This window comes from Periophthalmus magnuspinnatus, chromosome 14 (genome assembly GCF_009829125.3).
Source record: "Periophthalmus magnuspinnatus isolate fPerMag1 chromosome 14, fPerMag1.2.pri, whole genome shotgun sequence".
Lineage (NCBI taxonomy): Eukaryota > Metazoa > Chordata > Actinopteri > Gobiiformes > Gobiidae > Periophthalmus > Periophthalmus magnuspinnatus.
Window position 1 is genome coordinate 9374291 of NC_047139.1, and position 15993 is coordinate 9390283.

At 40.5% G+C, this 15993-nt stretch overlaps 1 protein-coding gene across 2 annotated transcripts in view; it reads left to right on the plus strand.

Moving 5' to 3' along the window:
- LOC117381811 (replication protein A 70 kDa DNA-binding subunit-like) overlaps positions 1 to 15993 on the plus strand; it is a 55052-nt gene that overhangs the window by 7642 nt on the left and 31417 nt on the right. For both annotated transcript variants that reach the window (XM_033978839.2, XM_055226764.1), the window contains 5 exons: positions 3875 to 3977; positions 4074 to 4142; positions 8742 to 8934; positions 14395 to 14531; positions 15541 to 15689. In XM_033978839.2, the coding sequence (XP_033834730.1) occupies positions 3875 to 3977; positions 4074 to 4142; positions 8742 to 8934; positions 14395 to 14531; positions 15541 to 15689 (651 nt within the window). The remainder of the gene's footprint in view (positions 1 to 3874; positions 3978 to 4073; positions 4143 to 8741; positions 8935 to 14394; positions 14532 to 15540; positions 15690 to 15993) is intronic.

Here is a 15993-nt window from a genome sequence, read left to right on the forward strand (position 1 = left end):
TTATCTCAAATCTTTTGAGATGAAAATGAAGATGTGTCTGCTTTAATTCAAAGTAAATCATACATTACATTAAAAGTAACTTAATCATACAATATTTCTGTGTTGTATAAGTTGTGTGATTGAGTCTACATTCTACATTTAAAATATTAAGGTTAAGGTACGTATGGTGCATGTTTGGGTTGATGGGGGAAATGCCTGGAGGAAAACTATCCAGACATGGGAAGAACAAGCAAACTCCACACAGAAAAGCCTGAATGACCCTGGAATTAGACCCGGAAACTCAGCCACTGTCAAGCACATGGTATATTGTAAGAAAGTATTGGTCTTCACAAAATAATAAGTATCTCATAGCAGGCTTTAAAATCAGGTAAATGTGTCAAATCATCTCTCAAAGAATCATAAACAAAAGGACCACTTGCATAGCTTCCACATGTGGACTTCACAGTACATATAATACTGCCCCCACACAATCATCACATTTTCAGCAAAATAATTACCCTCCTCCTGTTCAGTTCCTCTCATGCTGCTCTGCATTTGTGCAGTTTGTGTGAAGCACTTTGGGCCCAGTATGGGAATGCTGCTGTGTACTCGCCTGCACTGACTTCTCTCTATATCGAAACATGTGGGTGTGTGGGAGAAAGATGGAGAGAGAGGGGGAGAGAGGGGTAGAGAGAGACAGAGCGTTAGTCAGGCTATTTGCATGGAAATGAACTGAGCGATCTCGCCTCAGAAACGGACACTGTAATGGCAGGTACTGCTGGGTTTTTATGGTCCGCTGCTGAGGTTTTGATTCTGTTATTTGGCCCGGTGGGGATTTGGTCTGACTTGTATTTTTCTGATTCCTTTTCCTCTCACACTTTTTACCCCAGGGTCCATTTTAGCACAGTTTTTTTCTTTCTTTTACCTTATGATGACTTTAGGTTCCCATCAGACCTCCATGTTTGGGGCTAAGATAATGACAAAAGCCTGTTGAAATTGCGCGCTGTAAAGATAACTATCCCTCTAGGTGTTGTTATAGACTAATGACTACTGTAACTTTTCATGGATAACCTACAGTGTGTAAAACAAATGTCTTTAGCTGCTGTGCTAAAGCTGTCCCTTACACAACTGTAGTAGGAACTAACTAAACCACAGTATAACACAGTATGAAGTCATTTATGTAGTTTTGCCTGGCTCTCTCATTCCTTCTGCCCAAGTAATGACATCTAGACCGTGTTGTAAATGGCTTCTGGCGTCCATAAACTTGATAGTAGCGGTCTTATCCATAACACACAGAGAAAGGGTTCACCCAGGGCTAGCAGCTGCTCCTGTGATAGAGGATTTAATTGTCAGTGAAGTTATGGTGCGACTATCCACTGCTACTGCGCAATTAGTAGTGCAGTCAAAAAGTGCGGGGTGCCTGGCTGTTGTTCAAGACCAGAAAGAGAGTTATATTATATTTTATTAAGAGTCATGTTAAATGTGATCCAGGAACTTGGCACATGTACTTTTGTCTTTAAACTAAGTTGTTTTTATACATGCTACTCCAGTCTTCTGTGGAGTAGTATATTTTTGTGAAGTGATGTCTGCTGTGAGAGTCCTGACTCTGACTAAGAAGTATCTAGTTTCATCACCACTTCATATATTATTGGCATCAAGTTGTCATGTATAAGATAAGATAAGATATGCCTTTATTAGTCCCACAGTGGGGAAATTCCAGTATTGCACCGCACAGTTCAAGAACAGAATTAAAATGGTACATGCAATAAAACAAGATAATAGATAAATAGCTTATAATAATTAAAAAAATAGACTTAAAATAAACTAAAAAGAGACTCTAATATAACATCTCCGTAAAGTGACTTGAGTATTGCACATAGGTGTGGTTGAATGACACATGTTCAGTGTTAACAGTGTTCATTGTACAGTCTGACAGCAGCAGGAAGGAAAAACCTGCGAAACCTCTCCTTCACACAGCGAGGGTGAATCAGTCTGTCACTGAAGCTGCTCTCCAGGGCAGACAGAGCGTCCTGCAGGGGGTGAGACTCATGGCCCAGCATAGAAATGACCTTAGCCAGGACCCTCCTGTCCCCCACCTCCTGCACTGAGTCCAGAGGACAGCCCAGGACCGAACTGGACTTCTTGATGACCTTGTCCAGCTTCTTCCTCTCCCTCTCTGTGACGCTGCTGTTCCAGCAGACCACACCGTACAGGATGGTTGATGCCACCACAGAGCCATAGAAGGTTTTCAGGAGTGGCCCTCTCACTCCAAAAGACCTGAGTCTCCTCAGGAGTTAGAGCCTGCTCTGGCCCTTCCTGTACAGTGCGTCTGTGTTGTGAGTCCAGTCCAGTTTGTTGTTCAGATGAACACCCAGGTACTTGTATGAGTCCATTCTCTCAAAGTCCCTTCCCTGGACGTTCACTGAGCGGGCAGTAGAGTGACGTCTGCGGAAGTCCACCACTATCTCCTTGGTCTTCTCTGCATTGACGATGAGGTGGTTCTGCTGACACCAGTCCACAAAGTCCTGTGTTAGTCCTCTGTACTCCACATTGTCATCATCCTTGATGAGGACGCAGCTGTCCGTGTTGTGTCTGAAGTCTGCAGTATAGAGGGTGAAAAGAAAGGGCGCGAGGACAGTACCCTGGGGCGCCCCCACACTGCAGGTCATGAGATCAGACACGCAGTTCTTGGCTCTCACAAACTGGGGCCGGTTTGTGAGATAGTCCAGGATCCAGTCTGCCTGGTCACAGTCCACCCCGGCGGACTCCAGCTTGTCCCTCAGGAGCAGTGGCTAGATGGTGTTGAAAGCACAGGAGAAGCCAAAGAAGAGAATCCTCACAGTGCTGCCGGGGTTCTCCAGGTGCGACAGTGAGTGGTGGAGCAGGTAGATGACGGCGTCCTCCACTCCGATGCCAGGCCGGTACGTGAACTGCAGTGGGTCCATCGTTGAGCTCACGGTGGAGCGGAGGTGGCCAAGGACCAGTCTCTCCAGTGTCTTCTTCAGATGAGATGTTAGAGCCACTGGCCTGAAGCTGCTGAGCTCCTTGGCCTGTGGTGTCTTGGGCACCGGTACCACGCAGGAGGTCTTCCAGAGTTGTGGTACCACCCTCAGCTTTAGGCTCATGTTGAAGATATGCTCCATAACTCCGCACAGTCCATCTGCACAGGACTTAGGGAGCCTGGAGCTGATGCCGTCTGGTCCTGCTGCCTTCCTGGGTCTGATCTTCTTGAGCTCCATTCTCACCTGGGCTGTAGAAAATGACAGTGGCAGGCTGGGGGGGATGGGTGAGTCCATGTGTATTGGTGGGCTGAAGAGCAGAGACAGAGGTGTAAAGAGGTGCAGGAGTTCCCCCTTGTCCAGCCGGGGAGGGGAGAGCAGGCAGCTGGGTGGGGGGAGGGGTGGGTGATTGATCAAATCTCAGGAAGTGAGAATTGAGGTCGTTCACCCACAGCAGGTCCCCCTCCATCTGGGCAGGAGATGCTTTGAAGCCTGAGATAGTCTTTAGACTTCTCCACACCCCCTGCATGTTCTTCTCCTGTAGCTGTTGCTCCATCCTTCTTTTATGGCTGGCTTGGCTTGTCCTGATTTTCCTCCTCAGCTTCTTCTGTACAGCCTTCAGCTCCTCCTTGGTCCCTGACCTAAAAGCTCTCTTCTTCTCCTTCAGCAGAGCTTTTATGTCAGGGTTAATCCACGGCTTGTTGTTCGGAAAACACCTTACCGTCTGGGAGGGGACGATGTTTTCAAAACAGAAGTTTATGTAGTCCGTGATACAATCAGTCATAATTGTGAATGGAATGGAATTGAAAAAATATTTATTTAAAAGGTGTAAGAGAAATGCAAGCCAAGTAATGAAATGTATATGTTTATGCTAATGCACTGTTTTGCTGTTTTAGGTGGACGGTCAGAGCCCGAGTCACTAATAAGTCTAAAATTCGGACTTGGAGTAACTCAAAAGGAGAGGGGAAGCTGTTCTCATTTGAAATAGTGGACCAGAGTGTGGGTACATAACCTGTTATAAATGCCACATACGGAGGATTTTAGTTTAATCCTGAAACTGTTAAAGTTGCTTGATGGACATGTGTTGATCAACAGGGAGAAATCAAGGTCACTGCTTTCAACAAAGAAGTGGACAAGTTTTACACTCTACTGGAGCAAGGCAAGGTGAGCAGCTCCACACGGGGATACGGGGACTTCTGCAAAAGTCCTACATTAGTTTTGTTAATCTTCTACATAGAACACTTTTAATTTATGTTTATTTAAAGGTGCACTATGCAACCTGCTGTATCCATTCGTTGAATCTGAATTAACAGAATGCATTTATTTGATCAGGGACAATGCACTAAAACATTAACCTCAATATGTGCCAGGATTTGACAAATATGATAGTTTCCACTAGTCCATACAGTTTCATGTCACAATGGAGGTGTTTGTTTGCATAGAATGTTCCACAGTATGGGATTAAACATATTTCCAAGTTACAAGTTACAGGTCAGATCTTTGCAGAGGTGACCCCTCTCACAATAGGCAAGGAAAGTTTCTTTGTATAGCACAATTCGTACACAAAGTAATTCAAAGTGCTTTACAGAATAAGAAAAACATTAAAATCACACAAATTAAAACATAATCATAAAATGAACATTAAAACAGAAAAACAATAGAGACATTCAAACAATAGATATTTTTTACACACTGTAGGTTACCCTACAGAATGTATGTTTTTTCAAAGATAATTTTGAGCAGTAAAAATGCATGCTGTTCAATAAATGTGAAATATCTAAGTTTAATGCCATGCTGTGGAACATTGCAGGCAGGAAATTGGAATTCACAGAGTCAACACAAACGAAAAATTCAATTATGTCAACTGAGCAAAAGTTTTAGAGTGAAGACGTTTGGCCGTGCATCCAAGCAGCTTTAGCTCTGAACTGAACAGTGAGCGGCAAAACGTCTTCACTCTTGTCCAGTTCACAGAGTTGAATTTTTCGTTTGCTACTGATGACACAGACATTCACAGAGACAGTGAACCCCCAACCATAAAAGTTGCATGTTACACTAGTAATGGCTGCATATAAAATCCCATACTACTTGCAATTCAAACCACCTTCTCTCGGCTGGTGTGAATGCACAATGCATAGTAGCACAAATATGTATTATTGGACAAATTCAGACTAATTAAACTCTTTCAAATTCCCACATGGCACAGAAGCTGTGGTCAGACAAAGAGCCAGAGGCAAGTATTAGGAGACTGTATTACAGTGTATTCAGTTATATCTGTGTTTGTGGAGATGTGGTGGAGCTGTGGAAAGAGAACAGGCTCTGGAGTGGTGTTGATGGAAAGGTACTGGAAGAGGCAAAGTCAAGGGTGTCATTCTCTTCAAATGTCACTGAAGGACCAATCACAATTTTGTATCCAAAATAACAGTGGTATTGTTGTATAAAAGGGGAGGTATAGTGTACAAAATCGACTTTTAAGGGATTTTAAGCATGTTATAATTGTTTTCACTACTCAGTATTGTATTTCGAGTTATTCATACATGTTTGTGGCATCTTAATTCTGTTGTATTCAAGACCCCATTGCTCCTGTTTCCTCCTTCCTCCGTTCGCCCGTACACGCCCACTGCACTGTCCTTAGGTTTCAGTTTTTCTTGCCATCTTTTTGGTAAATAACAGTTTAACACCAGTCTCTTGAAATGTAAGAGCAGTCATCTCTGGGGTAATATTACTGCCTGAAGTGCTAAGTGCTGTCGCTGATGTGCCTGCTGAGAAGGCATACAGTATGTTCTGGTAAGATACATACACAGCAATCGTGGTGTTATTGATAAATGTAAATATTTGTAGACCACAGGAACACAAGTGCTCTGTAATACTGTCTTTTAAATGTAAATATTTACATGAAAGTAATTGAATTATACCACTGCCAAGGACACACATACTTAAATAAAGTTTTACTTTTTAGAAATCCCAGCTGTAGCCAGGAAGCATATTCTGTATGGCTCATAATAATCTTGTGTTAATCCAGTTGAAATAATAGTGATTCTGTGTAATGTTAAAAAATATCCGCCCCACTGTAGAAGCCCTGCTGTGACATATTAAAGTACTGTGTATAATAGTGAAATTATCAGTATCTTTTTGAAGAAATGGTTAGTTTGAAAAGCAGCAAAATCTGTTTTAATGGGATCATCTTTCATCTTGGGTTCAATCCCCAGTGTCACCACTCTGCCCTTTAGAGAGAGTTATGAACTGACCTTTGACCCCAGCACAGAAGCCACACACCATCGCTGCACATGGGAACTTGATACAGAAGTTGTTTTTATTTTGTGGTATTTTTATTTTTGGCCAAAACGTATCATTGTTGCTCCTTTAGTCCAATCATTCATCAGTATTGTTTTGTGTGACCATGCATGAGGCAAATCTGCAGGTATAAATGTTTCTTTGATTGCTGGTGGTGGTTGGTTGAAGAAGTCGTTAGCAGAGCCACAGTTCTGTGCGAGAGAATTGACATAAATTTGTGTCTAATAAATTTGTATCTTTATCTAAATTAAGTTTTAAGTTTAAGATGAAGTTTATTTGCACAAACAAACAAAAAAACAGAACACTTTGTTTTAAAGATGATTATTTTTTATTGCAGCTAATTAGATTTTACTGTTGAAAACAAAGCTATGGATAAATTACAAGCCTTGTTCATTTATAAATTGCACTTCTCTGTTTTTTTACTGTTAGAATTAGCTGAAGTTATAGAGAATAAAATGCCATGACTGTGGGCAGCCATATGGTCCTCATAATTGATGGGAAATCCTGCATGTTCTATTTTGAGACAGGTGCCACTGTAACCCATAAAAGATGCCCTCATCCTGCCCATTTATGCGCAGGCAATTACATGCCGCAGAAACACATGTTGAATCTGCTGCTCAACAGTGTCTGCTCCACCGCAAGCTTAATAACTCCATTAACCCGGGCCATCACTCAGCTAGTCACAGCAGCCCAGGTATCAGCCACCAGCTCTACACATCCAATTTGTGCCCCCTGCCCTCCCAAGATAAATAAGACCACCGATCTGTCCCTCCCTGTGTGATCTGAGTATCGACAGAGTGCTGAGTGGGTGGGATTGGCCGCAATACTTGCCACGCTTTGTTTTATGGATCTGTTCAAGCATCGCAGGGGAAGCTGCATTAGAATACAAATGAGAAATGAATGTCATGTGGGAGAGTTGGAGGAGTAAATTAAGAGTGGTGTCAGGTAGATTATTGGAAATTGTTATTATTAGTGGTTTATTCATGCGATCCTGGGTCCTTATCCAAGATGTACTTTTTTTTTTTTGGCAAAGACAACTCATAGTAAAAATGTAATTGTAACAACACAGCCCTTGTAGGCCTCTAGTCGTTTATTTGATTAACTGGTCGATGGAGTCTTAGTCAGCCAAAGTTTGTATTGGTAAACTAATCTTTTTATGTAGATTACAAAGGACGTATATGGGACAACAGCAGAAAGTTAGAGTTAGTGCATGAGTGAGCTGAAGATTTGGTATTTATGTGGAAAAAGACAGATTCAACTCTTTTATTCTGCATAAAAGAGTGCAAGTGTAGTCTGGTGAGTGCAGTTTGGGTAAGATACAGATATGGAATAGTTTTGAGAGGTTTTGCCACGCCCCCTTTTTGGCCGACTAGGTGACCGACAGTCTTTAGTCGACTGAAGCTCTAAGATAGTGCTTTCTATGTGCTTTTTCTCTGCATTTATCTGGGTTTGGGACTGGTAGAAATGCAACAAGCACAGCACAGGATTACAACATTATTACATCCTGGCATTGTTGGTTTCCCCTAAAAGATGTTACTCTGACTTGAATTTCTCATCTTTCTACATCATTTACCACATATATGACCACCTCATTGTGTGAGATGTGAATGGTTAAGCCCGAGTCACAGTCAACTTGTGAAGGCCTCCAAGACAAATCTTTGCTTAAGGTCCACTGAAAGCCTGAAACATAAATGTCAAATGCAAATAAATAATCCAAATAGATGAGGTTCATCTGGTCTTTCATTAATGTATTTTAACAGATTATTTTCCAGACCTAAGTTTTGTTTGTTTTCATACCAGAGAGACCAGCAGTCTTCCTCAGAGTGGTCACGTGATGTTCCTGTGACGTGTTCGAGGTCGAGGGGGCCTTTTTATTCTCACACATTTGGGATACTGTCCTGAAGAAGTCGGACTACAGATCAGCTGACACGTCACAGCAACATCATGTGACCGCACTGAGGAAGAAGAATAGATAAATTCCAAATAGATAAATTATCATTGAATTTTGTAATTTGCTGTATACTGTAGGTTTAGTTCTAGGCTTTGTTATTTGCTGCATGTTTAGAACAGGACAAAAGGTCTCTGCATAAATTGGGGAGGTGGAGGAGAGCTGCAGCAGAAACAAATGATGGCGAGAGAGAGAGAGAGAGTGTTGCAGTGAGGAGTTGGGCGAGTAAATTAAGAAGTGCGTCTGGCAGATTGAGTTTAAATTGTGCTGTTTAGCCCAAGCGCTCTCAGCAGCTCCTTATTTTCTGGTGAATTAGAGAAGTGATAGGGCTGATATGACACTGCATCTTACTTAGACCTGGAGGATTCTACCATCCTATTATGAGGTTTGCATAGAGCAGCGGTGATAATTTCCTTTTCTCCACGATCAATAGCTGGTGCTCCAATTTGAAGACATTGGCAGGAAGTAACCGTTTTCATGGGGTCTAATTTAATAAAGTTAATTCTCCGCGCTCTCCATTTCAGGTGTACTACATTTCCAAGGCGACGCTAAAGGTGGCCAATAAACAGTTCAACACGCTGAGCCATGAGTACGAAATGACGCTGCACGCAAACTCCTCCATTGTGCTGTGTGATGACAGCCATGATGTCCCCGATGTCCACTGCCACTTTGTGCCCATCTCCGAACTGGAGCAAAGGGAAAAAGATACAATACTCGGTAAGTCTTTGTTAGATAGTTACATGCTATTATACTTGCTTGTCTCCATGGAAATGTTATGGTTTTGCATAAAATGGCATTAAACTTATCAATCTTGCATTTATTCACTTACTTGTATTTAAAAAAAAAAAAAAAAAAAAAAAGTCTATATATTCGTTTAATGCCATACTGTGGTATATTTCAGGCAAAACGTCTCTAGGGAGACAAGCAGATGATGGACCGTCTACCAAAAAAGTTACATAGTTATGTGCACAGTATTATGACCAGGAAAAGTCTCTAACTTGAAAAGGCTGGTTTATTTTATTTTCTATATTATTTACAATTATTAAATAAGATTTCCCAAATTCCAATCCCACCACTTGAAATATAATTGGTTGATTTTACTTGGTTGATTTTTACTTTGAACAAATTGCAAGGATACACCAAGAATGAACAAAATTCTAGTTCAAAGTTATGTGTCATCTTCAGAAACAGAAACAGGAAGGTAGACATATTCTCATAGCAGAAGCTTTATCTCGTGAGTTCAGTTAGCGCTGTAAGTCTGTGAAACACAGTCACAGCCTTCGAAGGCCTGACACATATTCTGTTAGACCAATTAGCAAATTGCATTCAGTGTTCTCCAGACAATTACATGTCTCATTGCCTTTCACAAAGACTGAATAGAGACTGTTGCTCTGTTCAGCCGTATGGTTTTTCGTGATTAATTTAAATACTTTGCTGAATCAAGGACTCTGGCAGATAGAGCCTTTTCCATTTACCTTCTCTTATTTCCATAAAAGGCCTTTGTAGATTTAGGTAGATTGTCTTTATGGCATGTTGTCTGCCAACTTATTTGGACCAGTTATGTAAATACAATTCTGGTCCAAAATCCTAAAATGTCATGCAGGCTGTTGGCAGGACAGGAACATGTGCAGTTACAGGACTCTCTGTCCACGTCTGTTAATGTCGAGCAGGTTTAGATGCATCATAAGAAAACATGGTCAGTTTAACATCTTAGATGGTAAAATTTATTAAGAAGAATAATTTTTATTTTCATTTATTTGATTAATTATTGCAGTTTTATAGTGCTTTTTATGGAGCTAGTGAGGTTAAATTGGGGATTTATATATTGTTTCTTCGTTGTTAGTAATATTGTTTTTACTTGTCTCTGTGCAGCACTTTGGAAGCTGTCTGTTTATGAAATATGCAAATAAAGTGGAATGGATTGGTTAGGCTGTTGAAGGCCATATTTATGCTGATGTCAATCTCAGTCTATTTGCTAAACCTGAATCTCCTTCAGAATAATTGAATTTAAATGTAATATAATCTCAAATATCCAATAGTGGCTTGTGAAATGGTGGGTTGCTAGTAGAATAAATATGTAGTGTTAATATATCTTTTTAGTAGTGAGCGTTTGTCCACTGATCCGAAAGTGGTTCGAATCTCGCTCTCACCATAGACATCATTGGTTGAGCTGCTTGGGCATAGGATTTAAGATATATAGTATAGAGCTGTAGGCCTGTACTCGTTTAGTTCATTAATAGGTCGATGGATAGTTGACTAATTATTTTATTTAAGTTACAGGGATTTCTATGGGACAACAGCAGAAAGAAGAAGTTAGTGAGTGATGGAGTTAGCTGAAAATTTGGTATTTGTGGTATTTACGTGTGAAAATACAGATTTAACTCTTTATATAAACAAATTTTTTCCTAGAACGTTTTTCTGAATAAATAGTTATTTTTGCCTGAACTCCCCTGCAGGTGTAGTCTTGTGAGTGCAGTTTGGGTCATCTTTCTACATACACCCGGTTTCTTTTGCCCCATACATGAGTCCCAGAACCTCTGCCCTGTCGCTTCGCCTCGCTCTTTTGCAGCTCTGCACGCTCCCACAAAATCCAACCAAGAACAGGTTTAATTATCACTTGCTCCGCGACACAACGCTTCAATGTTTCCATGCTCTGATTTTAGGCAGGGATGTGTCTCTTGTGGCTTCTGTGCTAAAAGTACTTCCAGTTTAGACGCAGCTCTAATAACTGTAATAGACACCCAAAGCCCAGTGCGGTATTTGGGAGATAATTGAATGAATCCATAAATAATAACAATGCATTTTTCCTCTGAGTTCGATTCGGCGAGTTTTGATATTCGAGAGGTTTCTAGTAAAAGTTGCCGCCTTTTACCAAGTGCTGCAGTTATTTCTGATAGATTTGATAGAGGTCAAAGTCAAGGTCAGTGTAATTGAATGGAAGGGAATCTTCAAAGCTTGTTCACACAAATCTCTCACTTCCCATGAAGATTCAGGGCCAGATTGTGTTTCCTCTCCTTTTTGTATGTGAAAATAAAAATAACACTGGATAGCATGTCACAGCCCAAGTCAATAACACTGCAGATACCGAAGCTTGACTGCACCACGGGATCAAATCTTCGGTGTTTACTAATATACGAAGGTGTTTTTTCCTGTTGACGAATGGGTTTCGGCTTTCGGCTGGGTTTCAGGCTTATCCCTGAATGACTCTCCTAAGTAACACAATATGAGAAAATGCAGAATTCCACAATCTATTGATTAATTAGATCAATAATGGCTTTACACATTCTCTTGTTGCTCTCTTAATTAGATTCCTTATAGTAAAGTATGAAGTACGCTGCATACATTGTCAAGATGGACGGCAGTAGCTCAGTTGGTAGAGTGAGCTGAAGGTTGCCGGTTTATTCACGCTCTCGACATAAACGTCACTGAGCCAATTCCCACAGATGAATCCTGTCATTGTGTCCTTGGGCAAAGCACTTAACCCAACTCGCTCCCAGTGTCTGCGTACACTGGTGTATGGATGTGTGTGAGAATGGGTGAGTGCTTCCTTGATGTAAAGTGCTTGACTGCTTTGAAGGTGGAAAAGCGCTATAAATGTGACCATTTACAGTGACCATTTACCATGGAGATTTTGATTTCTTTTTTACTTTCTCCCTTTCTCCCTAAAGTACCATCATTTGTCATTTTACCGACCCATGATAGCTTGAATTGGCTCTTTTGTTTGCGCTCTTGTAGTAATTCAAAAATTGCAAGAAAACAACCAAAATTTGACCAAACTAATCATTGAGCACATTACAACAGCACATTCAATTTTCCTTTTATCGAGTTGACCTTTTACAGAGTTTTTTAATTGCTTTATGCATAAAACGTAATATTGCGTATAGTTATCTCATTTCAAGAGTTCAAGCTAATGACCTTTTAATATGGCAACTTTTATAGCTTTGCAAGTGTAGTAATATGAAGGGAGCCATAACTTTACAAAATACAAGATTATATTTGCTTTTTTATTGGCTCTTGCTTAAACTATTTGATGAGAAATACAACATTTACTTGTGTCACTTATAGGGTGACCAGATTTTCCAAATAAACTGTGACACACAAGTTGGGATGGTTGGTATAATTAAAACTCTGGAAAGAATCGATTCTTGACTCACCTGTGAGCCAGTCATAATCTGATGGACTTCTGTCGGTACATTTTTCTGCTTTATGCTCATTTCCAGGCATGCTTTTCTGGATTTTAGCTAAACAAATGACAATATATTCAAATTTTTACTGTTGGCAGGGATCAAACTGGTCAAAAAACGGACACCTGCAGCATGTCTTGTACTAAACTAGTACAAATCAGTAGTTTTGGACAAATTTGCTTTGACATGGGACACAAAGCTCAAAACTGGGACTGTCCCGGGTAAATAGAAACGTCTGGTCAACGCAGTTCTACCAAGAGTTGTTAGCATACCTGTCTCAAACCTGATAGTGAAGGAACATATCATCAGCCTCCAATACAAAGCAGTTTGGCATAACCGGGTTGCGGGGTTTACAGTCATCCATTAGAGCATGTCACTGTTGTCAGATGTGAGTGGATTATGGAGCTCTGAGAGTGTTTAACATGTACAATATACATAAGCCGCAGTGGATTAGCCTCGTCACTGCTCTATAGGTCAGCCACATTGGACCATTAAAGTGAAGTGCAAAACTATAGCACCGCATTCGCAACTGGAGCGCTGTGTGTTTAAAGCTGTGGTTTTACTGAGTTTCATTTGAGTTGGGCTGGTAGAGTGGCATAATTGATACTCAGAATAATTCTCAAAGTGCTATGCTTGGTTTGTCTTTCCTTTAGTTTGAACTGTATGCAATATATAAAATGGTATATATTGATGGAAAAAGTGCTTTTCAGCCCCTGTCTTTTACACAGTTAGATTTAGCAGCAACAGCCACAACAGAAAATTAACAGTGTTGAAATTGCTAATGCGACTTTTTGGCATGGTGTGTTCAAACGTTTATTTATTTACAGTACTGGACTCACTGTTATTGGACGCATTCCTGCCTTTGAACTCAACTGAATGCCTCTGTCCACTCTTGACCCCATTTTAAACCGCTCATGGTCCTGTCACGTACTGTAAAAACGTTGATTGTGCGGCAAGGTATTATCCAAGTTTTAAAGAGTTTACCTGTATAAGTTTGTCCCAGCTGTTGTAGCATCTCTGTTGACTTGTACATTGCTGTGCTGCCTCCCCGTGCTCCCCTTTTGTTAAACAGGGGATTATAACATGGTAATGAGAGCTGTCAGCCTGTTCCAGCCGTGATAATGGAGTTCAGAGGTGGATGACATCGTCTCAATCATAATGGAATTAAGGAGAGCACTGACAGGGAGGAGGGGGGCGACGGGAGGGGGGCAGAGAGTTTAGAGAAAGGTTAGCAGACAGCAGGAGCAAAATGTATATTTAAAAAGTTCATGCGGTGAATTCATTTTATGCATTTCAATTTGATCCACATATCACTACTTTAACCTAACTGAGACGATAAGTGATGGATAGAATTTAAAAGCAGGTTTCAACTTTTAGGGGGAGCTAAATTAAGCCATTTTTATTCTATAGCCTTTCTGAAACTCCCATTTTGTTTTTTATAATCATTTCTGACACAATATTAAGCATAACCCCACACCACACATTACTTGTTTTCTTTATATTGACCGAAACTCACAATCTGACAACCACAACAGTGCGTTTTTGTTTGATTTTTGAATGAAATTACTATTTTTTTATTTTGTTTTTCAATCTCTCATAGTTATGGAGAGTTGTGAATGTTTGCATGTTGGTTAGATATGTTACATTGATCGTAGTTGACAATATTTTAACGTCTCTTCATATTTATAATGTAGATATCTTAATGTTTCTTGGCAGTTAACAAATGAATAACCTGTTCAATAATGGAATGTGCTGCGGTTGCGGTCGATTTTAAACGTGAGGTGCTCTTTGTGGGTTAAGTCTGCTGTGAATTGGCAGTGTCAGAGGTGTCAGATCTCGTATACAGGATCCTGGTGCCTGTAATGTCATTCCATTCACATTATGTAGTGTTATGAATGCACACTTGACACCATGTGAGGACATTTTTAGGAAGGGATTATATGAATACTGTTGTTTGTTGCGTTAACGTGGTCTGTCACTGTCTCCTGCCTAGATGTCATCGGCGTGTGTAAGAGCGCGGAGGAAGTGTCGAGGGTCACCACTAAAAGCAGCAGAGAGGTCTCCAAAAGGGCCCTCAGCCTCATGGACTCCAGCGGGAAGGTGGTGACTGCAACGCTCTGGGGAGAGGAGGTAATCTGACCTGTTCTGTCTGTTCTAATGTGCGAGTGTATGCAGCGTTGTGAGTGCATGAACCCATCAAGTCATGTATGTCAACAGGGGACGGTTGCTTGTGATTGTGGAGTTGTTGTAGCTTTGCGTAGAAAGAAAAAAACAACAGGTTTATTTCCAGGGAGAAAAGTAGGAGACACCACAAAACCAAGTTAAAGGTCAGATCTGTGGAGTGATTTATATGCATTTTTCCAGCAATAAAAACACTTGATCAAATAATTGTAAGATAGATATGTTTATTGTGGAACATTTCAGTCAAAACGGTAACATCCCCATTGTTTTTGTCATGGTACCTCCAGCTAAAATGCAATGGTCAGTCATATAATTAGAAAATGCTGATAGAGATGAGAAGAGAATTGAGAGAGTGTTATTGGTGACACAGATCAGGAGATGTTTAAAAGAAAACTACATTCAACCCGGGGCCCTTCCAAAAATCTACATTATTTTATTATGTATTATGTGTGGCCTTCATGGCTGCGGTCCTGTCATGTTTAAGAATTATTGCAACAGACAAAACACACTCCTATATTTGAAATTACGAATGCCAGTCCTGGTCAGATAGTATGGACTCAGAAAGGAAAATGACCTAGTTGAGGCTCCCATTCTTATTCGTGAGGTTGTCATCATAATACAGTCGTTGGCTATATAATAATAAAAGTGTACTTAACTGCATAAATGTTTGGATTATTGTTTTTTGGGTTTTTTTGTAGCAAACTGACCTTCGGAATCATTTTGTGGTGTCGTTCGTGGAATCTTGCAAATGTGCATGAAACAGCCGTATTCTCTAAGCTCATCCGATCTGCAAGAGCTAATCCCCACTTCTTACTCAAAATCCAAAAGTCACTTTCAAATGAACATTTTAGATGTCCAATTATGAAAACAGTAGAACACATTACATTTCATTGAACAAAATACCGCTGTGTGTGTGTTTTTTTTCTCTCTGTAAGCTCATATTCCTCTCTCTCTTCAGGCTGAGAAGTTTGATGGCTCTGGGCACCCAGTTGTTGCCATCAAAGGAGCGCGCTTGTCTGATTTCGGGGGCAGATCTCTTTCTGCTTTGTTCAGCTCCACAATCTTGGTCAATCCAGACATTCCTGAGGCGTTTAGATTAAGGGCCTGGTGAGTCATGCACTGACACACGCTTCATGAAAACAAACCAGGATGAGAGACAAGTCAGATTACAACAAATCAGATTACAAAGATGGTGTCATGAATCCTAAAAGATGATGTACTAATTACTATAATTAGAGAAATTAAGAAAAATATCTTACATTTTTGAAATTTAAACAATGTTGTCTGTTGTAGCTAGTTTTATGATGTCAGGCCTGACCCTCGATTTGACACGTATTGTTTTTTATTATGTCTTTTAAAGCTGCTCTTTTATCTTTCTCCTACCAAAAAAATTACAGCGTCTCCATGGAGA